The sequence below is a fragment of the Neolamprologus brichardi genome, chromosome 18, assembly GCF_056152115.1.
Source record: "Neolamprologus brichardi isolate AB-2024 chromosome 18, ASM5615211v1, whole genome shotgun sequence".
NCBI classification, from domain to species: Eukaryota; Metazoa; Chordata; class Actinopteri; order Cichliformes; family Cichlidae; genus Neolamprologus; species Neolamprologus brichardi.
The window spans coordinates 1,308,303-1,334,889 of record NC_142121.1 but is presented as its reverse complement, the minus strand read 5'-3'; the positions used below and the strand labels follow the sequence as shown (position 1 = coordinate 1,334,889).

The following is a 26,587-nucleotide window of genomic DNA, read 5'->3' as shown; positions in this document are numbered from 1 at the left end:
TAGATAATATTACATCTGTGGGATGATTATTGGTAATTTTTTCTCTAATGATAAAAATTTTATTTGTGAAGAAGTTCATGAAGTCATCACTAGTTAACGTTAAAGGGATGGTTGGCTCAAAAGAGCTCTGACTTTTTGTCAGCCTGGCTACAGTGCTGAAGAGAAACCTGGGGTTGTTCTTATTTTCTTCAATCAGTGATGAGTAGTAAGCTGTTCTGGCTTTGCGGAGGGCTTTCTTATAAAGCAACAAACTATTTCTCCAGGCTAAATGATGATCCTCTAAATTTGTGACACGCCATTTCCTCTCCAGATTACGAGTCATCTGCTTGAGGGTACGTGTTTGAGAATTATACCACGGGGTCAGGTACTTCTGATTAGAGACCTTAGTTTTCACTGGAGCTACAGTATCCAGAGTCGTACGTAGTGAGGAGGTGAAATTATTAACAAGATAATCGACCTCTGTTGGGGTAGCGTTCAGATAGCTGCTCTGCTCTGTGTTGGTACAGGGCATTGACGATGATAACAGTGGCTGGATTATATTCTTAAACTTAGTTACAGCGCTTTCAGAAAGACATCTACTTTGATAAAGTCCACTCTCCACTGCTGTGTAATCAATTATTGTAAATGTAAATGTTATCAAGAAATGATCAGACAGGAGAGGGTTTTCAGGAAACACTGTTAAATGTTCAGTTTCTATGCCATATGTTAAAACAAGATCTAGAGTGTGATTAAAGTGGTGGGTGGGTTCTTTTACATTTTGAGAGAAGCCAATTGAGTCTAACAACAGATTAAATGCCATGTTGAGGCTGTCATTTTTAGCATCAACATGGATGTTAAAATCACCCACAATAATTATTTTATCTGAGCTCAGAACTAAATCAGATAAAAAGTCTGAGAAATCAGACAGAAACTCTGTGTAAGGCCCAGGTGGACGATAGATGATAACAAGTAAGACTGGTTTCTGAGTTTCACAGCTGGGGTGGACAATGTTAAGCATCAGGCTTTCAAATGAATTAAAAGTCTGTCTTGGTCTTTCATTAATTAATAGACTGGTGTGAAAAATTGCTGCCACACCACCCCCTCGACCTGTGCTTCGAGATTTCTGGTAGTTAGAATGACTCGGGGGTGTTGATTCATTTAAACTAACATAATCATCCTGCTGCAACCAGGTTTCTTTAAGGCAGAGTAAATCAATTTGTTGATCAATTATTAAGTCATGTACTAACAGAGACTTGGAGGAGAGAGACCTAATATTTAATAATCCACATTTCACTGTTTTACTCTTTGGTTCAGATGTGGATACTGTATTGTTCTTTCTTTGTAAATGTTTAAGTTGTTTGTTGCTAGTTTCTAGACTTCATCTAGAAACTAGCCGATGTGATGACTTCATCATCACATCGGCTCCACTGACGACCTGTTTGCTGCTGAAAGGCCGCGGGGACACTTGGGCATTTATAGTAGCATATAATGTGTTTCTGGATACACTGCTGCTTTTTCAGCGTTCAGAGGTTGATGGCTCCGTGTCAGAGCTGGCTGTGAATTTCAGACGTATCAGGCCTTAACTTAACAAAAAACTCATCAATCGTTCTTTTCATCTTTTCTTATCACTCACAGCTACATCCACTCTGTTGGGCCTAGGCTGCTCTCTGGGGCTGGGCATCATCACTGATTTCTATAATCCATTCGATTCTGATTCAAGAGATCCAGATTCAATTCAATTTAGCCTCAGACAGTCAGAAATATTATAATTATGATCATTTACTGATACTGTGAGACTTCATCAGAGGTGTGAGCATCACTGCTGAGGCCTTTGTGTCAAAGTAACTGAGGATAAAACAGAAAAACATGAAGGAGATTTTCCTGGTCTGGATGCTTTTTATAGCAGATAACCTTAAAAATATTCTGCAATATTGCATAATTTTAAAAAGTTAAAATTTCTCCAGCAGAAATTAAATTACTTCGGACAAGAAAGCCTCAGTAAAAAAAAGAAAAGAAAGAGACAGCGCTGTAAACAACGGTAGACTGACGGGTAATAAGAGAATTAATAATACAGAAAACAGAGATTTGAGAGGAGAAACTGTTGGAGTACACACACACACACACACACACACACACACACACACACACGCACAGAGTGTGTGAGTTTTATTGTGGTGGAAGCAAAACAGCGAAGCTCAGAGGGAATTCATGACGATGTTTATCAAATGTGAAGTGTAGTTTGATCTTCTTTTGCTGCTGGTTCAGTGAATTTTGGTTGGCGAGAATCAGCGCAAAAAAGACGTAAACACAGCGCGGACCCGACAAGTCAGCGAGCTGTCGGCTTCCAGCCCCGACGGCGTGTCCGTGTACGGGCCGTCGGGGCTGGAAGCCGAAACAGAAAACTGACTCTGATGCGTCGGGTCCGTGCTGTGTTTCCGTCTTTGTGTGGAGTCCGTTACCTCATTTACTGTTTGCTGTTTGTTGAAATATTAAACCTGAGATTCTGACGTTTCTGGCAAAACAAAGTTATATTTAAAAGTCGATTCAGGATTAAATGAATCGATATCGCTTTATTCAAGCTACTCACCTCTCCCTCTCTGCCTGCACTTTCAACTGGACCACAGCCAATCAGAGAGGTCCCGCCCCTGACTATCTCTGATTGGTTTAGACAATGATATGGGCATAATGTGTGTCTGCTGTTGACCACACGGAGACTTTCAGAGTTGCAGAGACTTTTTTTTTTACTCAAACAGTTGGTTGATGCGGCGCGACCTAAGATTTTTTTAGTTGCACCATTGAAAAATTTGGTTGCATTTGCGACCAAATTGGTGGCACTCTTTGCCCTGGGGGGAGACAAACTGGCCAACAAAATGGGATGCAAAGAAACCACCAAGGGGTTCAGAAAGTTCCTATAAAAATAGTTAAAAATGAAAGAAACATCCTCACAGCTGTAATGACCAGGAGACACAATATGAGCACAAAGAGATGCAAAATAACCACAGAGACGCGTATAATCACTGAAAAGGTCCCAAGAATGAGTCAAAATAATAAAAAGAATAACTGAATAGAAACAAAATGTGACCGAAGATTCAAAAAACCACAACAAAAAACCACAACGTGGACAAAACCGAAGCAGAGCAACCACGAAGGAGGAAAAACAAATGAAGGGGAGACGAAACCTCCAAAACACCTCCACAAACCGATGAGGATTCCTCACACAAAGCAACAAAAACTCACAAACAAAGAGACAAAAACCACCTGTAACCACGACGGCAGGAAAAACTAGTTAAAGTGAGGTTTCGTCAGGACGTACTTCCTGTTGAGCTCCTCGATCTCCTCGCTCGTTTTCCCCTCTTTCTCCAGAGTCTTCAGCAGCAGGTTGTACGCTTTGTTGGACGTATCGTTGGCGTCTTTGGCAATCCTCTCAATCTGGTCAGCGTCCATCTTGTGTCTGCAAGGAGAAAAGTCCAAACGGTTTGTGTCTTTGACGAGTATTCAGGTCAAGGTCAGGCCGTCAGCGCGCGTCGCTGACACGCACACGCGTCGCTGGGGTCTTACTTGTCGGCGAGCTTCCGCGCCTCCTCGGCCAGCAGCGTCAGGTTGTTGGGCGCTCCGGTGCCGCCGGGCGGTTTGATGTCCTGTCGATGACATCAGTCGTGTTTTATTAAAAACAAAAAAAACAAAAATGCCTTAGAGCTAGTTGCCATGGAAACAGCACCGTCACTCACCAATTTGCCGATGGCGTCCTTGGCTTTGTCCAGCTCCTGGCGGGCGCGGTCGATCAGGTCCTCGGCGTCGCGTACTCGGCCCCGGGCGAGGTCGGCCTGAACGCCGGTGTCGTCCACCGTGTTTCGGATGCTCTTCAGACGGTTCCACTGAGTGGTCAGGGTGTTGTTGATGCCGTTTAGGCGGTCCAGCAGGCCTTGGTCCGCTTCTGCGGGGTCAAAGGTCACAGACATTCAGCCTGGCTTTCTGCTCAGCGACAGGAACTAAAGTGTAAAGGTCAGATCTTCAGGTCTCACCTTTGCTGGCCTTGGCCTCCTCCAGCAGCTCCATGATGGCCCTCTCCGCCTCCTTCAGACGATCCTCGAAGGCCTGATCGCTGACGGCGTCCTGCCCCGAGCCGAGGTTATCGATCAGCGTCTGCAGTTCGTGGAGCTTCTGCCTCTGCTGGTTCACCTGGACGCGCAGACACAAACGTTAGCTCCTCCGCGCGAGGAGAGCGAAGGCGTGGCCTCGGAGGCGGGCTCACCTTGTCTCTGACCAGGCTGTAGCAGGAAGGACACTGCTGGCAGCCCGGCACCGAGCGGTTGTAGAAGTAATTCTCCTCGCACATGTCGCACCGAGCGCCGACGAAGCCGGGCCGACACTCGCAGCGCCCGTCCTCCTTACACTGACCCGACATGGAGCCCTCGGGGTCGCAGTCGCAGGCTGCAGGAACAAAGACGAGGACGTCGGTCCGTTAATAACAGCTCGTCACCCTGAACACTCGACATCAAAGGATTCTTAAAGTTACAGGACTCGGTTTTGTCCAACACAGACTCGACTCTGCCTGATGTGATGAAGACGCCGTTGCTGCAGCCACGGCTGAACAAAGCTGAACTTTACAGTTTGTTAGAGCAGAGAAGCTCTGAGTCTTCACTGAAGCAGGTGCTGCAGCGTCCGCTCCAAACTGGGATCCTGCCTTTCAGTCCCAGTTTACTCTAAACTAACAGACGCGCTGCAACATTACAACCTGCTGTTTACCTTAAACAGGAATCAGGGTTATTCTGGACCCGTACGATAGGATATCAAAAACAGCGTGTTGGCAGGTTGGATCTGTGCAGGTGCAGAAACTAGATTTAAACACTTCCTGGTGCACGGTGCACCTCGTGCACGCAGTTGATGCAAAACCCTAAAAAACTGAACCAGAAACATGGTGTTGGATTTGTATTGTTGATTATCATTTATGCTTAGAAATATCTACTTATATATGCTTAGAGCTTTATAATTAGTTGTAGATTGATAGAGGTTTGATCCTTAATAGTCTGCAGAGACGTTGTGTGCATTCCAGTGTTCTGGCATTCACACCCTCATCCTGGGAGTGTGGGAGAGGTCGTACCTTCTCTTATTGTTTTATGGTCGGATAAATGTGTCCATAGCTGTTTTAGGCTAAGTGCCTTTTGTTTAGATGAACTGCTGGACTTCCAGCAGGTTTAGGGAAGTCTTTATGGGGTCACACTCTGACCCCACACACACAGGCAAGGTACTCTTTGTTTGTATGTAGACGTCGTATGTTAATGAACCTGTATATTCATGTAACCTCAATAAAGAGCAGTGTTACGGGGGAGCGGACGAGAGCGACTGAGGTCAAGCGAAGGAACGGCGTTTGTCCGGTTCTCTCCCGTGCACGAGAAACATGAAGAACTTTGCCTACTCGTGTCTTGCTTTGCTGTGTAATTAAATTGTCCTTAACGTTCCAGCGAATAGGTTTGTAGCATAAACCTATCACATGGCTTCATGTTTCTGGTTCTAACAGACCTGAGCCGGTGCCTGCTGACCGGAGGAGATCCACCAGGATCTATTCTGGGTCCTGTTCTGTTCACGTAACGCTAAATCGTCACAGCGATGGACTCGCTGCATTCGTCCAGCATAGATCTCAGATCTCAGCGTCAGACGACCATCTAACACTAAAACTCAGTAATTCAAGCTTAGAAATGTCAGAGTGCAGGTGCGTTCCTCAACAGGAAGCCAACAGCTGCTGCGGCGCGGCGTCCTGCAAACTGTGACATTATCGAGTTTCCTCACGTTTGCATCCAGACACGCTGAAGCCGAAGAAGTTGGTCTCGCAGCGCTCGCACCGAAGGCTGGCGACGCCCGGCTGACACTCGCACTGTCCCGTAACGATGTCACACTGGCCGTTGGTGGAGCCAATGGGATTGCAGTTGCACCTGTGGGGGAAAAAGTAGAAGAACATCATCTATGAGTGAACAACACGTTTGTGTTTCCTGGAAGAATCAACTAATCGCAGGTTTCCAGTCAGCTGGAAATGAAAGTTTGTCGCTGTGACTGAGACCGCGAAGGCGCTCAGAACCGAAGTTACAGATGTGTGGGTGTGATGGACGCACCGCTCGCAGCCATTCCCGCTCCGCAGGTTGAAGAAGCCGGGCGTGCAGGCGCCGCAGTCGCGTTCGGCCACGTTGGGGAGGCACTCGCACTGACCCGTGCCCTGAGAGCAGCTGCTCTGCTGGTTCCTGGTGCCGAGCGGCGAGCAGGCGCAGGCTGGGGACAAATCAGAGACCACACGGTTTGATCAAAGTCAAACGTCACGGGAAGGATTTCGGTTTTGGACTCTTACGTTTGCACTTGTCGGCGGGCTCGGGGGCCAGCGCGTTGCCGTAGAAACCCTCTTTGCAGCGGTCGCAGAAGAAGCCGTCGGTGTTGTAGACGCACTTGAGGCACTCTCCGTTCTCGCGGTTGCAGTTCCCGACGGCGTTGGGGTCGATGTTGCCGCTGCACTTGCAGCTCCGACACGTTCGGACTACGCCGCCATTCTGACCCAGAGGGTCGCCGAAGAATCCGTCGTCGCACAGCTCGCAGCGCTTACCTGCACACAGGTGAGGTCACGTGATTGGCACACAGTTAATCAAGGAAGCCTAGCTGACAGTTGAGCGTCTGTACCTGTAGTCCCGGTGGGGCAGTTGGTGCACACCACCTCTCTGGTTCTGGGAACGACGGCGCAGGTGGCTCCGGGCGGGCACGGACATGGCTGACAGTCACCTGGCGTTCCCTGGGTGGCGTCGCCATAAAAACTGTCCTGGCAGCGCTCGCAGCTCAGACCGGCCGTGTTGTCCTGACAGTCGCACGCTCCTGGGTGGAGGACAGAAAAAGCAGCCAATCAGCCGTGAGTATTAACGAACCCGTCGCTCTGTGACGCGCTGACGCCACCCTCACCTGTGTTGGCGTTGCAGGTCTCGCTGTGGCCGTTACAGTTGCACGGCTCGCAGGAGCTGAAGGCGCCGAGCTCCGGCTGGGCGCGGCGGTATCCAACCGTGCACTGCTCACAGTGCTGACCCTGGTAACCCTGAGGACACGTGCACTGCTCCACCCAGCGCGCCGGGACACCTGGTCCCCGCCTTGCTGTCACCAAGGAGACATCATCCAGGTAACCAGCACCTGGAGAGTGTGATTAGTGAATGACAGTAGACGATAAGAGTGTGTGTGTGTGTGTGTGTGTGTGTGTGTGTGTGTGTGTGTGTGTGTGTGTGTGTGTGTGTGTGTGTGTCTGTGTGTGTGTGTGTGTGTGTGTGTGTCTGTCTGTGTGTGCGCGCGCTGCGTACTCCTGTCGCTGTAGGTGCCGCGGATCTTGACGGCCGTCAGGTTGTGGAGAAGTTTGTAGAATTCGGCGTGGCTGATGGTCGGCCTCCAGGGGTAATCTGTGCTGTCGTGGAGCCTGAAGCGATTAATCCAGAGCAAAGACAAAAGCATTGAGAAGGAAAATCAGATGATCAGATAATCTACAGGGTTTAAATCAGCTGACATCAGCAGCAGACTCTGAAACAAATCCTGAGAATCGTACGCAAATATCACAGCTTCATCCAGATTATTTGCAAAACAAGGAGGACAAAACAGATTATTAATCCAGATTATAGAGTACTCGTGGAGTTTAATAGTAATCACCCCGCGTTCACAATTTAACTAATCATTTAAAATCTTATGACCAAAATATTTTCAATTTAATCCAGATTAAATGACTATGAAGAAATTAACAGCAAATAATCTGTGTCAGCAAAAGGTGTCAGCGACTGCAACCAGACAGATTAAATTAATCTAAACAGGTAAATAAAAACTGAATGATTATGTTCAGATTATGAGTTCAGATTAACGCTGAGATTATCTGTCCCAGTTTGCTGGATTAAATACTGGTTCCTCACCTGAACACGTATGTCTGCGTGTTCTCATTGGGGTAGGAGTTGCCCTGGGCGATGAGGGGGACGGCCACCCGGAGGTTCGCCCCCTCCAGCACCAGATCCTCGGCCGACAGGCGGCTGTCCCGCCGGTCCACTCGGAAGTTCAGGGTCAGGTTCTGCCCGTAACTCAAGACCTGGTTCCCCAAAAACTTCTCTGTGACACAGAAACGAGTCAGAGTCACCGACCAATCAGCAGCAGCGTTACACAGGGACAAAAACACATCCATGTTTTGTTTCTTGCCTCTGAGGTGGAGCCTCCACCTGTGTGTGTGTGTGTGCGCCTGTGTGTGCGTCTGTGTGTGTGTGTGTGTGCGTCTGTGTGTGTGTGTGTGTGCGTCTGTGTGTGTGTGTGTGTGCGTCTGTGTGTGTGTGTGTGTGCGTCTGTGTGTGTGTGTGTGTGCGTCTGTGTGTGTGTGTGTGTGCATCTGTGTGTGTGTGTCTGTGTGTGTCTGTGTGTACCTGGTGCCACAAAGTAAATGGGGAAGTAATCCTCTGAGATGAGGAAGATTTCCTGTCCGCTGGACGACCACTGCACCTGGCCCCCGGCTCCATCACGCTCCTGACCAGTCCACTGCTCATCATCTAACACACACACACACACACACACACACACACACACACACACATTAGTACAGTGGGGTTAGAGTGGGGTCTTCTCTGTCCTGAGTGGGGCTTGCAGACGCTGTTACCTCTGCTAAAGTCAGATTTGATGGCGTGGACGCTGAAGCCGTCGGCGCTGTCGCACACGGACGAGTGCTGGAAGCAGAAGCATGGCGTGCAGCCCTGAGGGTTGTTCTCATCCAGGTTAAAGTAACCCAGCTTACACCTGCGGGACACGAACGGCGAGAACACACCTGTGACGTGCTGCTGCACCAACTGCACTTTCACTCGCTGCATGTTAACACGTGTGGGCGGGGCTGTGTGTGGGCCCCGCCCCGTGTGGGCGGGGCTGTGCGTCACCTGTCGCAGCTGAAGCCCTCCACGTTGTCTTTGCAGCGACACTGACCCGTGTTCACGTCACACTCCTGCGTGCTGCCTGAGGGCGAGCAAGAGCACTGCCTGATGGGGAGAGAGAGAGTCAGACTCATCAGTTTTTTTGTTTGTTTTTTCTCTTTCTTTTGTTGTTGTTTATTTTTTTTCTCTTTCTTTTGTTGTTGTTTATTTTTTTTCTCTTTCTTTTGTTGTTGTTTATTTGTTTGTTTTGTTAGCTCGGAGAAAAAAGGGGCGTAAGTTCTATCAATTTGTAACAACTATGATATTTGCGTCTAATAAAAAAATTCAGTCAGCAGGGGGCGCTCACAGCTCAGTGTTCATTCTCCAGCAGCCAACCACACTTCAGCTCATGTAATCGTGACCCTTGACCTGACCCTGTTTCCTTCTGGGTCAAAGTTCAAGTTCTTCTTCACTGAAACGGGGTTTAACACTCCTGAGAGTTCAGTTTGTCTCTGAGACATCGACGTCCAGCTTCTCTCTAACAAGCTGAACTAAAGGAGCCGGCGCCGTGCAGCTGACAGCTCCACTCAGCAGCGTCGTATCTGACCCACACAGGAATGCCACGGCTCCGTCACCTCCGGCTGGACTGCCGGAGCTCTGTGGACGCTCGGCTGCTAGACGTCAGAGAAAAACCGAGTCAGCTCAGAGGACGGATCAGCTCGGCCTCTCGCCTGAAGCCTAAAGGTGGCCGGGCCCTCTCTGTTACTGCCCCCAGAACAATATGCCCCCCCACATAAAACCAAACACAGGACAATTTAAATCTGTCTTCAGTCCTGATTTATGTCCATTTCCATTTTTAGACTTTATTGTTCCAATTTTTTATACATGATTTCATTTTTTTAATGTTCCTCACGTGGGGCAGCTCGGTGTCACAACCCTGAAGAGGATAAGTGATGTTTCACATCATTGTGTTTTCTGCTGTTTCTGGAGACCTGGACTGTGAATACGCCTGAACCAAGGTTATTATCGTTAACGAAAACTAACGAAATAACGAAAACTAGAAGTGAAAAAACATTTTTGTTAACGGAAATAAAAATAAAAACAAAAAAAGGAAAACTAACTAAAACTATAATGAGTGTTCACAAAACTAACTAAAATTAACTGAATTTATAGCAAAAATGTGTTTAGTTTTCATTGATGTGTGCGTGTCATACAAGAGTCAAGGGTGAAAATGAAGTTTAGTTTCCAGATTTTTTTCTTGCTGTGTCTCATTATGCCAGCAGGTGGCAGCACGTTAGTCGAGTCGTCTGTGTCGCTGCTCCGTCCACGCGCAGAATCATGTCAGGAAAAGTCGGGAGCCAGAGTCCAATTTGGGATTACTTTGAATATGACTGTGTTTTGGATAAAGCAAGTGTCTTGTAGTGGAAACAGACAAATTATGAGGGACATTTCTAAAGGGAAAAAATCCCACAAACCTTAAAGTGCACTTGAAAAGCTCACACAAGAAGGCTAACCTAGCTTAGCTTGAGAAGGTAAGGGAGCACGCTCAACCCTCATCCCCAGAAAACAGAAGCTAACCCCAGGCAAGGCAGCGTGATGCATTCCGAGACAACAGGACGGGGATATCTACACAACTGTGTGAGTCAATTGCCTTCAAAAAGTTTATCAATTCACTTGAACCAAAATTACGAACACCCGGTGCTGCGAGAGTTAATAGTCTCATTGGGGCCAAGATATACATTTTATAGTTGCCTGGTATCAATGGTTGTTCATCTGCCTTTATTTATTTATTTAAAGAACCCATAGGTGGGAATGTGAGTTGTCTGTCTCTGCGTGTTAGCCCTGCGACAGACAGGCGACCTGTCCAGGGTGCAGTATGGTAGCTGGAATAGCAACATACCCAAGGATGAGCAGAATGACTGATATGATGAAACTGGGATTTTGTTACACTTAATTATTGCAAACACAACTAAAACTATAACTGAAACTAATCAAAACTAAACTGAAACTAAGGATTTTCAAAAAAATAAAAACTAAACTAAACTAGCAAACAATTGGTAAAAACTAATTAAAACTGATATAAAATTGAAAATCTGAAGTCAAAACTAAATAAAAATAAAAACTAATGAAAATTGCAAAACTATTAAAACCCTGTCCTGAACTGGGCCTCCTGCTACAGAAGGAAAAGCGACTTCCCGACGGCTGACGGCACCAAACAAGCTGGAAAACCAGCGAGTGACAGAGATACTCAAAGTGTTTGCTGTGGGAGAGCCGTGCACCCAGCAGGAGGTTAACCTCCGCCGGGCCACGCTCGCGTCTCTGAGCTCAGCTGATGTTCGGGGTTAGTGGCGTACCTGCAGCCGGCCTCCGTCAGGCTGTGGTGTCCCGGCTGGCAGCGGTCGCACTTCTCTCCGGTCACTCCGGGTTTACACGCACACATGCCTCGGTCATCACACTGAGGGGACACGGAGCCTGCACGCACACACACACACACACACACGTTAACCTCCAACCACATGCAAACAATCAGCTGCATTAATGAGCCGTTGCAGTGCAGAGTGGGTGGAGCAGCTGGCTCACATTAGGCGGCGGTTTCCTGCTGCGCTCCGTTAAAAACTGCTGAAAACCACAGAGTCCACGCCTGCGGTTTCACATGTTTTCACTTCACTCAAACATTTACAGAATCAAACCTGATCTTTAAACCTTTTCACGCTTTTCTGCAATTCATGTTTCGATTCTCTGCAAACGACTCGACAGACACAACAGAGACGTCGACAAACTGACACCAGAGAGAAAAACGACTGCAAGGAGTCGACAGGATGTCAGGTAACAACGAGCTGCAGAAACATCCAGAAGCATCACGAACACAAACATTTACACATAAAAACACACAAAGACCAAAAAAAGATCAAATACGATCACAGACACACACACAGACACTCACACGTCTGACTGTTGTGTTCAAGTGGAAATGGAAATGTGAGCACTTCACTGTTCATTCATGGTGTGTTCAAATGTTCGTGGGAAAGGCCAGTCTCACAATCGGGTTGGAGGCCCACTCACAGCCTCCCACACACCCACGCTCTCCAGTGTGCACCACTCACCGACGGGGTTGCAGAGGCAGGGCAGGCAGCGGCTGGCGCCCGGGTCTCTGTAGTAGTTGTCGAGGCAACGCTCGCAGTTGGGGCCGTCCGTGTTGTCGGCGCAGTTCCTGCAGTGGCCGCCGCGACCGGTGGCCCGGTACAGCTCGGCATCGAAGTAACACTCGCCGCTCTTCCCGTTACACTCGCAGGCTGAGACGGAGAGTTTCACAATAAAAGACCCGAAACAGGAAACAGCGAAAACGTTTAAATGCACCAAAATCTCTGGTGATGCAGTAAAATCATCGGCGACGGGCAAGCGTGCGGCGGCAGACTCACGCAGACACTCGTTGGGGCTGTCGGCCGTCGCTCTCCTCCAGGGCCGGTCGTTGAAGAACGGTTGGCACTCTTGGCAGTCGTCGCCGGCGGTGTTGTGTTTACAGTTACACACCAGCCGGCCTCTGTCGTTCCTCGCGCACTCGCTGGCGTGGCCGTTACACTTACACCTGGGAGTAGAGAAGCACACCTGTCACACCTGCGGAGGTCGCTGCCAACGCTCACACACCGTCATTAAAGCTCAACTCTTTGTTCGGTTTACTGTCGTCATTGTTTTTCCGCTCTGCAGCTCCGAGCGAAGGTTTTCTTAAAGCTCCTGAGGGGGCGCAGCCGCCGCCTCAGCAGGACGGGACTTGCTCAGCAGACACCTCTGGCTATAGGCTCAGGTGTCTGTTGGCAGCAAGCTGTTGGAAAAACTGACAGTGGGAAGGAAGAGAGGAAGAGAGGTTCGTGCTCCGAGCTGTTAAAGCTGCAGCGCCTCGGGTCAGTGTGCAGCGGCTTCAATACTGTAAACGTGCAGACTTCACCGAGCTGAGGGAAAGCCCAGCATGCAGCCTGAGCCCTTCTGGAGCTCAGGGCACAGAACGATAAAGCAGCGCACAGATAAACAGTCGACTCACGAGCAGCGCTCAGGAATGTGTCGGAGACACGCCGCCATCTAGTGACGCACAGAACCTCCGTGGGACAACACGTCCTTTATTCTCCTGCAGTGAGATGTCCCCACGATCACTCAAGAGCAGAAGGAGGGAGTCTGTGGCCGTTAGCGTGACAGAGTCGCACACTTTTGTGCAAAAGTCTTGAGTCCTTTCTTAATGTGCTGCTTCAAAGGAGCCAGACTTTGAGGTGGTCTCGAGGTCGGGAGTTTTTCTTTGGACCACTGAGCAAAGAACCAGCTTTAAGCTCTTTGTTTCCATCGGTCCGTCGCAAAAACATCGTCTGCTCCAATTTCTTTAGTTCAAATGAAAAATGTTGAGATAACAGTTTGACAACCAAGTATTTTTACACCAATGAGGTGATTGTCAGAGCTGAAAGCCTGGCACACCTCAGCGCAGAGCGTGAAAGGACACCTGCCAAGAAGCCGAGAACAGGCTGAGGTGTGCACGAGAGCGACCAGAGATATTTATCACGATACACATTTGAAAATCTGTGATAACGATATAACTGATGATATAACTGATGATATAACTGACACGAGACAAAATACTTTACGACTACAAAAAAAATCAATGTATTTTCACTTGAACAAGCAGCTGTTTTTATCTGCATTAAAGTTATAAACATTTAACAGTGGAAATGCAAATTCCTCGCTGACAGTTTAACCAAAAGGCATTTCCAGTGGAAACTGGCCGACATATCCTCAGCATAACCATGTATAATATCCACAACACTTAAAAAGAGGTTATACACACACAATACGGTAACATTATGTTGATAGTATGTTGCTGTCGACTTTCAGAAAAATCAAAGGATGATTTTAAGTGCGCCGTATTTTCCAAACAACACGGTAATAACGACGGCCCGCTAGCATGCGCTACCAAAAATAGTGCTTTGTTGTGTATCTGACGGACGAAAGCTAAACCAGTTCCACACCAGTGAAGCTGCATTTTTACAAACCAGTTCTGGTTCAATCATGGTTCAAGAGTTGGGAGTTCGTCTTGTAATCAGAAGGTTGCCGGTTCGAGCCCCGGCTTGGACAGTCTCGGTCGTTGTGTCCTTGGGCAAGACACTTCACCTACCGCCTACTGGTGGTGGTCAGAGGGCCCGGTGGCGCCAGTGTCCGGCAGCCTCGCCTCTGTCAGTGCGCCCCAGAGTAGCTGTGGCTACAATGTAGCTGCCATCACCAGTGTGTGAATGGGTGTGTGAACCCTTCTCATTCTCCGTCGATGCCATGCTTTTTCAGCCATGTGCGTATGAAAACAAAGGCACTGCGCATGCGCGTTTTACCCATATTCTATCGCCACATTCCATTTTCTTATCGTTGCCCAACATCATACGGTAACGGTTTGATATGGTCCAGCACTAGCATGCACATTACAGAAGACCTGGACTGATCAGTGGAAACGTTCTGATAATCTGATAAATCTGGATTTGGTTCAGGGAGGAGGTCGGGACAGAGGTCCTTCTGTGCAACACGGTGGAGGCTCCATCATGGTCGGAGCAGATTTCAGCTGGTGGGATCAGCCTGACGGAGAAGAGCTCCCAATGATACGTAAAGAAAGCAGAGCTCACGCTGAGCTGAAGGGTGAAGGAGGTCAAAGATTCACTCACGAGCCCGTTAAACTCAATAAATAAATCGCTGCGCCCGCTTCACATTTTCACACAAACTATAAAGATCATCGTCTGTGTGGGTGTGTCCTGGGTTTACACCGAAACCTTCCTGGTAACACATCATTCACAAGACGTCATAAAACAGAAAGATTGTTGGAGGTTCAGTCAAACCGAGCAGGTCGGAGGGAGAAGCATGAAAGAAATCCTGAACACGTTAAGCTGGATTTGAACCCTTTGCTCCCTCCCGGCCAAAACGTGAGCAAACGGAAAAACTGCAGGTGATCTTCTGTCCAATGAGCAGCGAGCTTCAGAAAGTCTCCACCTGCTTCAAGCTGCTGCACGAGTTCAAAGGAGTTCAAAGGAGTGTTCACGAGCTGTTTGCATGAATGAGTCACAGATTTGCACAATGAGAAGTGTTGATATAACAAAGTGCAGATCAATGTGACCACGGAGCTGCCAGCTGAGCTCAGGTGAAGGTGCAGAAGAAAATCTCCTCCTGGGACAAGGAAAGGTTAAATCCTCCAGGTGCTCGGCTCGGGAATCGCCCCTTTTCTTCCATCCGTCACGGCTGTCGGACCGCCTCATTCCGGTTTCCCTATAATCTGGCCCTGCCGGCTAGGAATTCCAGGAATGCTGGCGGTGTAAGGGAAATGCGCTCCACATTCAAACAGATTATGGCTGCAGAGTCGTGCTGCGTGTGACACTCGAGTAATGCCTGTCGAAAACTAATTCTAGTGTGGATCCCTGCGCCAGTCACAGTGACACCGCGGGACCTGACCACAGAGCGCCGCCGCCGGACTGCGACGTGAGCAGCTGACAAACAGGACCTGCAGGGAATCTGAGGCTTTACCTTCCTCCCACGGCGAAGTCAGAGATGGCGTAGTAGTAGGACTTGAGGACCTTGGGGTCATTGAAGACCTCGTCTCCGAATGTGTTGAGCCGGTTCAGCGTCACTCTGATGTCGGTGGCCGTCACCCAGTCCTGCAACAGACAACATAGAGGCTGCGTTAGACACACAAACAGGAGCATCACCTGCCCGACAGCACCTGCAGGACGAACGGAGCATGCTCAAACACCTGACCATGCTCTGATGTCCTGATTGGCTTCACACTTAGACTACCGTCAACATTCAGCCGCTGCTCGCCAACGAAGACGCCGACAACAAAGTCTTTATGATCCAACGACTAAAGAAACATTTAAAACTTTATTTTTCTCTCGTTTATCCAAACAGCTGGAACGATGTCACTGCTGGATGATCCTCAGCGTGGACGCAGGTTTGTGGCCCCAAGAGTGATTTAAGATCACAGTGACCTCAACCAGTAATCTGATTACTTAAATTAAACTCAAAGCAGACGCAGGCGTGTGAAACATCCTGGTATGTGTGATCTGCAAACAGAGACGTGGTTTCAGTTCCAGCTGTGGGAAAAGCAGTGACGCAGACACCAGCGGGCCCTCACACTGTGACATTTCCACAGAAATGAATTTATTTTCTTGGCCTTACGATACGAGATCCAGATGGAGGGAATTACTCAGGACACCTGTTGGGTTTCAGAGGATAAAGAAAGTTACTCAACATCCCGCCTCGTGGGAAAGCCAGCGATGGCTCCGTTCAGCAGGAAGCTCGTCAGGCCCGGAGCTGAAGACAGAGCGGCAGCTCGACGGGAAAGTGGAAGTGGATATAAGCGAGCTGGCCCGCTGTCAGACCTGCTCCGTGTTTGTCTGCCCACTCAGGAAAACTGTGACTTCACGCATGCCTGTTAAATGCTCGGACAAGTGCTGGGAATGTGGAACAGCCTGCGACTCACAGGCTCTGAAACAGGAAGTTTACCTGTCCTGAGGTAACCCTGTGACGACCCTCACAGGAAACAAGCAGAGCAGAACGCCTTGAAAGCACTGAGCACGACCGCTCGACGGTTAGATGTTGATGTAACCGTGTCACACATGTAGCCGACCTGCACTGAAACATCAGGTTACTGGATTCATTCCCAACATGAGCAACACAAATAATCGACAGCCAGTTCCTGAAACATGAAGCTCCCTTAGCTATGCTGCAACTGGTGCAAGCTGCTGGAGGATTCCCATGATGCACTGGGTGTTTCTTCTTCACTCACTATGTGTTAACAGACCTCTCTGTACTGAATCATATCTGTTATTAACCTCTGTCTCTCTTCCACAGCATGTCTTTATCCTGTCTTCCTTCTCTCACCCCAACCAATCACAGCAGATGGCCCCGCCCCTCCCTGAGCCTGGTTCTGCTGGAGGTTTCTTCCTGTTAAAAGGGAGTTTTTCCTTCCCACTGTCGCCAAAGTGCTGCTCATAGGGGGTCATATGATTGTTGGGTTTTTCTCTGTATTCTCTGTATTATTGTAAGGTCTACCTGACAATATAAAGCACATTGGTTGTTGTTGTGATTTTGTGCTGTATAAATAAAATTGAATCTAAATAAATTGAATAGAGGCCACGCCCCTAATAATGCAAACTAATCCAGGCGAGTTATAAAGGAATCTCCAAAAGTTGATTCTGTTCATCTGGACGTAGCGTTTTCTGGGAGAAACGTTTCGTCACTCATCCAAGTGACGTCTTCAGTCTCAGCTGACTGCAGGTTTCCCCAATTATGCAAATGTCCTGTTTATAAGATTGAAACCTGCAGTCAGCTGAGACTGAAGACGTCACTTGGATGAGTGACGAAACGTTTCTCCCAGAAAACGCTACGTCCAGATGAACAGAATCAACTTTTGGAGATTTATTTTCCTGGATGATTGAGAATGCATCAAAACGTTATAAAGGAATGCTGGAGCCTCCAGTGGACGTTACAGGAACTGCAAGTTTCTCACTTCCATGATGGCGTCCTGACACCAAAGACTGCTCTTTGAGGAAATACTGGCCAATAAAGTCACAGCTATACTGTTTCCTCTTTCCAAACCCTCCACATGTGCATTACTATGTTGGTCCCACAGTCCACGTTTATCCAGCCACAGAACGTCTAAAACGCTCAGAGAAAGACGGCGTTTAAGCAGAATTAGCTGCCACGTGACTCTGTTGTTGGTGGAGTGATGCATATCAGCTGATTAGGAAGCTGTAAACTCATTTAAACGCTGATAAAACATCCAGTTCATTTTTTTATTGGTAACATTTTCAGTGTAACCTTTGACCATGTTTGAGTTCAGGCAGTCTGCCCCATCACATGACCCGTCCCAGTTTGGAAAAGCGATCAGCCGAAGCTTTCTGGAAAAGCATTTTCACAGCTCGTTGTTTCCTCCCTTGCTTCCTTCTAGCCTCGTACTTCCTCTCCATGTAAATGAACAGATTTAGCTCCGCAGCTCAGCTCTAAACTTCCTTATTTGTCTCGCTGGCATCGAGCTATTTATACCAAAGCCAGGATCTTTTTGGAGGCGGCGGCCCGCCGGAGGCGTCAGACGGCTGTTAGTTGCTCTGTGACATTCCTGCTGTCTGTCATCTCTGAGCGGGAAATAACCAGCAGCTGAGAGCGTCCACCTCAGCGGGCAGATGATCAACCATCACGGCATTAAACACAGCCGAGAGCTGCTGGCACAAGTGTTCACAGGCCCGACTTCTCACCTCTAACTGTTTCTGAGCGAGCAGAGAAATCCAACATCCGATTCGATTCCTCCCTGCTGGACCATCCTCACCGAGGACTGTGGCCTTAGACGTCCACAGGATCTTTATTACATTTAGATCATTTTATTCTTTCCATCGCTGACCAACGACACCACGTTTACTCCACTTTGTGCTTCCACGACAAAAATCAGCCTTAAACGTCGCGACCGTTACATGAAAGTTAGCGAACATGCTAATGTGGCTGATGGCGATGTCACGCTCCAGGTTTCTTTTCCTACGGTGGCCCTGAGGCGGGAAACCCCCTCAAAAAACAGAAAACATTTTGGAAAAGATAACAAAAAAAAAGAAAAACAAACGCTCCAACATTCCCGGGAACACCGCAGACACTTCAGAAACGAGACATGGCAGATGCAGGAAAAGGAACAGTGTTTTTTATTTTTGAAATGAAGTGAACCAGACTTCCTGTTAGCTTGCTGATGTCATTTCCTGTCTGAGCTGCGTCCTTCGTTTCAAACAGACTGAGCTCAAAGGGTCTGAGCGCTCTGCTCGTTTACGGGGTTTTTAAGCGATGTTTGGCTGAAACGAGCCAGCAGAGGGCGCCACCTCCAGTTACAGGCGCAGTGACAGTGTGCGCTACACCCGGAGCTACAACTGTTAATGTTGCGTTGTGGCCCCAGCAGGTACGTCTGCAGCTGATGTCGGTCGACTAAGACGAGTCGGATCTTTCGCTGCACGTGAAAACGTCCCGGACGCTCTCAGCGCATCTGGACAAAATCCCAGCAGCACTTTCAGGACACCTCTGGGAATTTCCCCCTCTTGGGCTCGAGGAAGAACGGATTAAAATTTCAATCTGTGGAGTTTTAATGTGAAGACTTGACAGACGAAACAGCTGAAGTGGACGTTTATTCCACCTCTACAATAATCACCGGTCGCGTCTCCGCTCGCTCTCGTTCGCCTCCTGACAGGCTGTTTGTTTCCAGGCTGGATGTTTGTGATTCCCGGAGGACTTCCTAAAACCAAGCAGCATTCTTCCTTCGAGAAAACACATCCCGGGCGAGGCCTCCTCACTGGCACGGAGCTGCAGTTGATTGATGGCAAACAAATGTTCGCTACAGTTCAGACAGCGGCGATTTGGAGACGAGGCTGCTCCGGCTTCCTGGACGGGACGGCGTGAGGATCTGCAGCTGCTGGACGGGCCGGATGCGTTTATGCCGCATGAATGTCGGAGATGGGAGAAGAAGCGGCCTTTAAAACGGTCAGCAGATAACCGGACCAGCTGCACTTTTTAACGAGCCAATCGACACCTGAACCTCCGTCGGGTTTAGTTATCTGAGGTTGAGGCGGAGAGCGGAACAGCAGAATTCCTCGGATCATATACTTCCTGAGTTAATCACCAGCACACAGATGATGTCAGGTCATGGCTGCGCTCCACCAGGTCCTCAGTGGTTTATCATCAGCTGACTCTTCTCAACGTTTAGTCTTTGTTTTAATATCGTCTTTAAAATCAAACTTAAATCAATCAAATGTTCTAAAATAAGAAAAGACTGAAAAATAACACGAAAGAGTTTCAGAGTTCGTGGGCTTGAAACAACGAGCTGCGTCAGATCCTGACTGAAACTATGATCTGTCCTTAAAAAGGATCTCCATGCATGAAGATCTGATCTCCAGCCTGTCCCGGAGACCTGCAGCAGCTGTGAGGAACCGTCTGCAGAAACGCTCCGTCCATCCATCAGGACCTTCTGTCACTCGCTGTTTTCAGAATAAACACTTACGCACATCCTCCTTTAATAATAATGTGAGTCACTGATGCCACAAAATCTCCCGCAGAGTCTGACAGAGGAACATCGTGTGAGTCTCTCCCATCGTTTGTGTTTCTGACTGTGGGAAACTCTCAGTGTTCCTCTGGTTACTGATAAAACCTATAAACTGTATTTAGTGTGTGTGTGTGTGTGTGTGTGTGTGTGTGTGTGTGTGTGTGTGTGTGTGTGTGTGTCAGAGTGACCTTACAAAACATAAACTGAGGCGAGAGGAATGAACACAAACTCATGAAGCAATTGCAAACGCGCTGACGGGTGACGGGAAGAGGAGGGGACAGCGAGGAGAGCGCTCCAGCTGCCGGGCGCTCGGGCCAAACCGAGCTGGGAAATCCGGGGGCGTCGCCTGGAAGCGGGTCGCAGCGCAGGCGGCGCTGCTCGAGAACTTGTGTCTGCAGAACGAGGGAACACTCGCCTATAAAAACATTACAGATGCTGATGTTTGAAACTTTCCCTTCATTCTGGGAATATTTCATCAGTTTCAGGAACAGATCGAATATTGAAAAGAATCTTTGATGATGACGGAGAGTTTGTTTAGGGGAAAGCAGCGATCTGGTCTCATGTGAGCTTTTCCAAACCAAACTCTGATTTCACGAAGCTGCTGTGCCCAGATGTGCGGCGTAACCTCCGGCTCCTCATTCTGTGAGGGGAGGAGTCACGATGAGGAAATGTTGTCTCAGGTGGCGTCACGCGCACGCCTTCATCTGTAGTTACTGAGGCTCAAACAGTGTCCTTGTTTTATTTCTAAATAAGAACTTTATGACGAACAGAAGAAACTTTAAAAGGGTTAAAGGTCAAACTTGTGCCTCAACATGATTCCCGTAAAATTCTCGTCACTTTTCTGTGGAGCTGATATTGTGTCGCTCACCTGGAGGACGGGGCTGTTGTCGAAGTTGTACGCGCTGGGTCGTCCCTCCAGCGTGGAGAAGGCCACGTTTCCTCCGGTGAGCGGCGAGATGTCGCTGAACTCGTCGGTGCAGAGCGCCTGCTGCTCGTCCTGGCCCGTGCGGATGAAGCCGCGGTTGGCTTTGTGGTAGGTCTTCTCGCAGGAGCTGCTGTAGTACTGGTACGGCACCCACGGGCTGCCATCGCTGGTCCGCTTGTAGATGGCGAAGCTCTCCGGCCGGCTGGTGTGGAACTTGAGGCGGACGTAGGTGATGTCGAAGGCCTTACCTGCAGAGAGAGGGAGGAGCGTTAGGTTAGAGTCAGTTTGTGTAACAGATGGAAGGAGACTAAAAACCTGCAGAATGAAAGAAGCTGAGAGTCGGACGAGCTGCAGGGCGGAGCTTAAACCACGCACAGCACAGCTGGATGCAGCTGCGCCTCCACCCTGACTGTAACCTGAGGATCTCTGCGGAGCATCGTGTCTCTGCAGGACTGCTTCCTGACGCCCGCTCGGGCCCTGTCGGGGGGGGAATCTCGGGCGATTTGGGAAATGCTGAGCAGGAATGTGAAGTAAGCTCTTCCTCTGACTGCGACACTCGGGGCTGCGGACGCTCTCCGCATATTTGGCGAGTCTGAGCAGGTCGGCCTGAACGCTCCAGCAGCCATCAGTCAGCGAGCAAAGGAAGGCCGGCGTGTTTGAGCCGTGCGGCGGGGGGTACGGCTGTTTGCTCAGCCAAAGAATCTGCTCTGTAAACAGCGCTGACGGGGCCCCGGCCTGCGGGGGCCCCTCTGTGTCAACGGCAAATAAAGGTGAAGCTGCTGATAGGAGCGAAGCGCACAAAGAGCTGCAGTTTATTACAGGAAACAATGAAGCAACAGCAAACACGCCGCCGGCGTCCTCCCCGTGTGTGCGTGACGCTCCGAGGACCACACCGAGTTTATGAGCGAAGGCTAACAGCGAGGGCGGAGGCCCGTTTACTGCTCGCAATCAAAGCCTCGGTGCACGTCATCGCTGAGGTTTCATTTTCTGTATTACCGGCCGTTCACACAGCGCTGCGAACGCAGGCGGCCAATCAGAGGTCAGGCTGAAGGTTTTAAATGTCACGCAGCGCCGACCCTGAAGCGCCGGATCAGGGACGCATCAGCACAAACTGCTACTGTGCTGCTTTCATCTTCACAAACACGCTCACGTCGTCTTTTCACCGCAAACCAAACTCGGCGTGAAACAAACAGAAGCAGATGTTTTTATTTCCTGATGTGACCGATGATTGAAACCAGCTGCCTCTCAGGGTCGGCGTGGACGGCCGTGAACCTGCTCGCCACAGCAGATCCAACCGTCACGCAGAGCTGCTGAGTTATAATCAGGGGCCACAACACCAGAGGCAGGGTGGACCGTCAAAATAAAAGCATGGACACTGGTCATTGGGAAGTCAAACGTGGGTGGAGGTGTTTTCTTAGAAGAATAAAAACCAAACCTGAAGATTAAATGAAATGTGTGTCACTGCGTTCCCAAAGTGTCGGCCTGTGAGGCTGTTTACAGTAATCGAGTTTGAAGTATCCTTCAAACATTCATGATTACATATTTACAGAGTCATGAAACAAAAGCTGTTCCCATCACAGGTGGGAAAACGGCTCAAACGCAGAGATGGAGCAACAAGATCAGACAAAAGGAAGGAGAGGTGACGTTTGTGAGGACGCAGAGCGGGCCTCAGGTGGACGGAGGTTTGAACACCAACCGTGCTGCTTTATGTAGCCTCCCCAGAACGAGATCACAGCAGCGGCTTTCATGAGAAATGAAAAGGAAGCGCTCCGTCATGGTTTCCCACACATTCCTCCACAGCCGGACACAAACTGGGCTGAGTGAAGTTCACCAGTTTCAGAATAAAAAGCCGTTTCATTCAGATCTGACGGCGAACACGTGGGACCTGCAAACGCCCCGCGGAGCCTCGCCGGCCTCGGATCAAAGGTTTATGAAGAGGCGTCAGAGGAGACGATGAAGAGTCGGTGACATCTCTACAGAAACACGCCTCCGCATCCTCACGAACGGGACAAAAGCGTCTGTTGTCGCAGCAATCGGGAGGCAAACAAAGTCCAGGTGGCTGCTGGGACAGGAGGCCGGAGGGGCCCGCAGGAAGTGACGCTGCAGACAGACGACAAAGCGCCGTCCTGAGAGCACAAAGAGGAAGCCACACAGACTGGAAAAACAAACCGAGGATGAACCCGAGCTCCATCTTCGTGCTGTCACCATCTTTCATCGTTTCCCAGCATGCACAGAGAAACGTTGATGAAACTTAAACCTCTGAAAGACGTGGCTCTGTGAGAGCAGGTGGAGCCTTCCAGCAGAATAAACCCTCATAAATCTGAGATGATTCAGGTTTTATGGAGATGAATTGCAGGGAGTTAACAAGAGCTACAGAGGTGAAGGGTGAACAGCCTCGCCTGCAGCTGGACGACGTGTCTGTTTCACATATTTGACATTTTCATTCTCGTCCTTCTACCTAAATCACAGAAGAGGTCAGACATCCTTAAAATGACTACGAGCGCTTAGCTACAGCGCCTGAGCGCGCTGGTTTAAGGCTTCTCAGTCTGTTACCGCAGTAACCACACAGCAGGTCACATGATGTCATTAAAAAGGCCCCAAAAACCTCCAACAGCTCCAGTTAGCTGCAGTGAAGCTAGCAGACAGCTAGCCGCCTGTGTCGCCATCCACCTGTCAGTCAAAGAGGCCACGCCCCTAACGATGTATAACAACTACAACCAGAGCTGTAAACACGTAACATGGGAGTTCATGGGGACGGTCCAATTAAATTTCCTCCCATGACATCACCGCATTCTTCTCCAGGGAAACGAACAATGGCCGCTTTGACTTTTGGACGTGTGGGCACCGCCGAGCTTCGAACTCGCGCTGACGAGTCCGGGCAGCAGGTACTGCGCAGGAGAAAAGTCAAAGGTCGCACTGGGCGCGCTCTCTCTATTTACATCCACTCCAGTAATCTGATTATTGTCAGCTCAGGCGTGAACGCAGCGGGCTGAGGACCACTGCAGACTTTCAGTGTTTAGAAACCAACACGTGAAAATGTTTTAAAAGCCGAATTCAGCCGAAGAGCCTAAAACATGAAATGAGATCATCATGAGTGGGTTTAAACACAGCTGCTCTCGCTGCGGGGGAAGCATCACCAAATCAGCTGATTTTAAAAGTGAGTTTGGTGCCTTTAAGAGGATAAAGCTGCCATTCCAGGGCTGCAGGGTTGTAAAAAAGGATTTAAAGTGATAACAAACAAGATGAGGCAATGGGGAACAAAGAGGACCAAACTTTGCTACGAACCAGACGATTAATCAATGAAAGGCTTCTCGGTCTGTTACCGCAGTAACCTCACAGCAGGTCACATGATGTCATTTAAAAGGCCCCAAAAACCTCCAACAGCTCCAGTTAGCTGCAGTGAAGCTAGCAGACAGCTAGCCGCCTGTGTCGCCATCCACCTGTCAGTCAAAGAGGCCACGCCCCTAACGATGTATAACAACTACAACCAGAGCTGTAAACACGTTAACATGGGAGTTCATGGGGACTGACTCACCGGAGCCCCGGTGGACATTAGTGGAACTGCAGTTTCTGACTCGCACAGATTAAAGTGAACGTTTTTCCTCGATTTGAAAATGTGAGATTTGATTTTTGTACAGCTTTATTTTTTATTTATTTTTTATTATTATTTATTTATTTTTTATTTTATTTTTCTGATTTATTTCTCATCAGCAAAGCCAAGTATTCTATGATCTAACACGGTGACCTGGAATAAACCAGCTGAGATCATTTTTACACGTTAAGCCTCCTAAAAGTGTAAAAAGTGAGTAAAAGAGGAGCTTTTGTCCTCTCATACTGTAAACAGGAAACGGCGCTTTAATAAAGGCCGGATTAAAAAACAGTGAACTCAACCTTTAAGCCAAATTCACTATAGAAGCTTTTGTCTGCCCCTCCTTGGAGCCTCTGAGGATTTAAGCTGCCGTTAAGACGCTGCTGCAGCAAAGCCGCCGCTGAGAAACAAACGCAGACATCGTCAATTAGCTGGTTTTGCTTTAAGCGGCGCTAACCCGCCTTTTGTGGCGCGCTGACCCTGCCAGAGTCTCCTCGGGGAGCCTCGGAGTCACGTCCCAACATGAAAAGAGCCTCCAGTCGTTCTGGAGAAGCAGCTTTTCTTTCCGAGGGACCGGTGGGGGTGACGGGGGGTGACACGGCAGGAATGCGTTTCCGCTGGGCAGAGTGACGCCGGACGGAGGGACGGACGGAGGAAGAAAGAGACCACAGAAACTCAAAGACGGAGAGGGGGCAGAGGGGGCTGCTGGGAGTTTTTCCTGCCCTGATATGGAAGACACGATGACTCAGTGAGCAGAAATGCAAACGAGCACGAGGGAGGACGAGCTCTGCTGAAGTGCCAGCGAGCAACGTAACGAGACCGACAGCTTCCGCAGCTGCATGTGACCTCTGACCTCTGGCCTGAATCTCCTAGTCTAAGCCTGGAGTCCAAGCCATTAAAAAGGCCCCAAAAACCTCCAACAGCTCCAGTTAGCTGCAGTGAAGCTAGCAGACAGTTAGCCGCCTGTGTCGCCATCCACCTGTCAGTCAAAGAGGCCACGCCCCTAACGATGTAGACACACCGTACGGAGGAAGAAAGAGACCACAGAAACTCAAAGACTTCCGTAGCTGCACGTGACCTCTGACCTCTGGCCTGAATCTCCCAGTCTAAGCCTGGAGTCCAAGTTTGGATCAGAAGCAACAAACTTATCAGAACTTTAGCTGCAAAAACTCAAATGTACGGAGGCCCAGAGAGGCCACGATGTGTTACTGATCTGTTACTCTGTCTTATTGCAGCCTCGCTCTCTGCAGCTCTGATCAACTGAGCATGTGCGTGCGTTCGGCTCCCCGCGGCACGTCTGCGTCACGCCACTCTGCAAGCGGAGGATCAGGTCGGAGATCGAAGAGGAATTCGTTTGGGAAATGCTTCCAAAAATATGAGAAGGGTGACGCAAACTGCCCGTAACCAGCGTCTGAATAAACCGGAGAGATGAATCAGAGCTTTTATTTTGGTAACTGTGGACACAGGTGCGTTTGGTCATAAACCTCAGTCTCTTATAAAGGAGGCTTTATTTCAGAGGCAGATGTTCTCCGTCCACAGAGGACGGCGTTTAACGAGGAAGACGTCCTTCTGGAGGACAGACGAGGCAGGGGGAGGAAGACGCTGCAGTCGGCTCGCTCAGGCCAGACCTGAAAATAACGAGCCGTCCTTCAACGTGTTTGAGATGCAGCTGTTTCCTGTGACACACTCAAACCTGATGAACCCACACGGAAACAAGCAAAGACTGTAAAGAATCACGGACAAATAGCCGCACACGCAGGCCTCACTCCGAGCCGCCGTCACACGTCCGCCTGGCTGAAGAAGAAAACCAGGATCAGGAGACGTTTTGTGGCTCGAGGCCGTTTTTTCTCTCGCGGATTCCTGACATCGCTGCTCCAAACGTATCCGAGCCTCGGGGTCGGCCTGAGGGGTGGTGAGGGCGGGAGGGGCACGCCCCAGCACGCTGTGCGGCCCGGTGACATCATCGCATTTTTCTCAGAGCTGTGACATTTTCCTCACAGTAAAAATGATTTCTGCTGTCACATTTCACAGCTGCTCTTTGAGAACATTCATTTCTGGCAGTTTTGATTTGGATAAAAACTTTTTTCTTTGCATTAAATCACGTTTTGAGAGAAACCAGCACGCTGCACTTGGTT

General features: G+C 49.2%; 1 protein-coding gene across 1 annotated transcript in view; it reads right to left on the bottom strand.

Moving 5' to 3' along the window:
• The window catches only part of lamc1 (laminin, gamma 1), a 52,050-nt gene that overhangs the window by 6,476 nt on the left and 18,987 nt on the right, over window positions 1-26,587 (bottom strand). The window contains exons 2-21 of the mRNA XM_087831835.1: window positions 20,807-21,111; window positions 15,396-15,526; window positions 12,281-12,447; window positions 11,966-12,154; window positions 11,216-11,333; window positions 8,889-8,987; window positions 8,618-8,754; window positions 8,388-8,510; window positions 7,893-8,082; window positions 7,299-7,411; window positions 6,913-7,134; window positions 6,640-6,828; window positions 6,317-6,565; window positions 6,087-6,240; window positions 5,767-5,909; window positions 4,232-4,410; window positions 4,002-4,158; window positions 3,708-3,913; window positions 3,538-3,617; window positions 3,293-3,430 (exon numbers count right to left, since the gene is read on the bottom strand). Of these exons, the coding sequence (XP_087687961.1) occupies window positions 3,293-3,430; window positions 3,538-3,617; window positions 3,708-3,913; window positions 4,002-4,158; window positions 4,232-4,410; window positions 5,767-5,909; window positions 6,087-6,240; window positions 6,317-6,565; window positions 6,640-6,828; window positions 6,913-7,134; window positions 7,299-7,411; window positions 7,893-8,082; window positions 8,388-8,510; window positions 8,618-8,754; window positions 8,889-8,987; window positions 11,216-11,333; window positions 11,966-12,154; window positions 12,281-12,447; window positions 15,396-15,526; window positions 20,807-21,111 (3,289 nt within the window). The remainder of the gene's footprint in view (window positions 1-3,292; window positions 3,431-3,537; window positions 3,618-3,707; window positions 3,914-4,001; window positions 4,159-4,231; window positions 4,411-5,766; window positions 5,910-6,086; window positions 6,241-6,316; window positions 6,566-6,639; window positions 6,829-6,912; window positions 7,135-7,298; window positions 7,412-7,892; window positions 8,083-8,387; window positions 8,511-8,617; window positions 8,755-8,888; window positions 8,988-11,215; window positions 11,334-11,965; window positions 12,155-12,280; window positions 12,448-15,395; window positions 15,527-20,806; window positions 21,112-26,587) is intronic.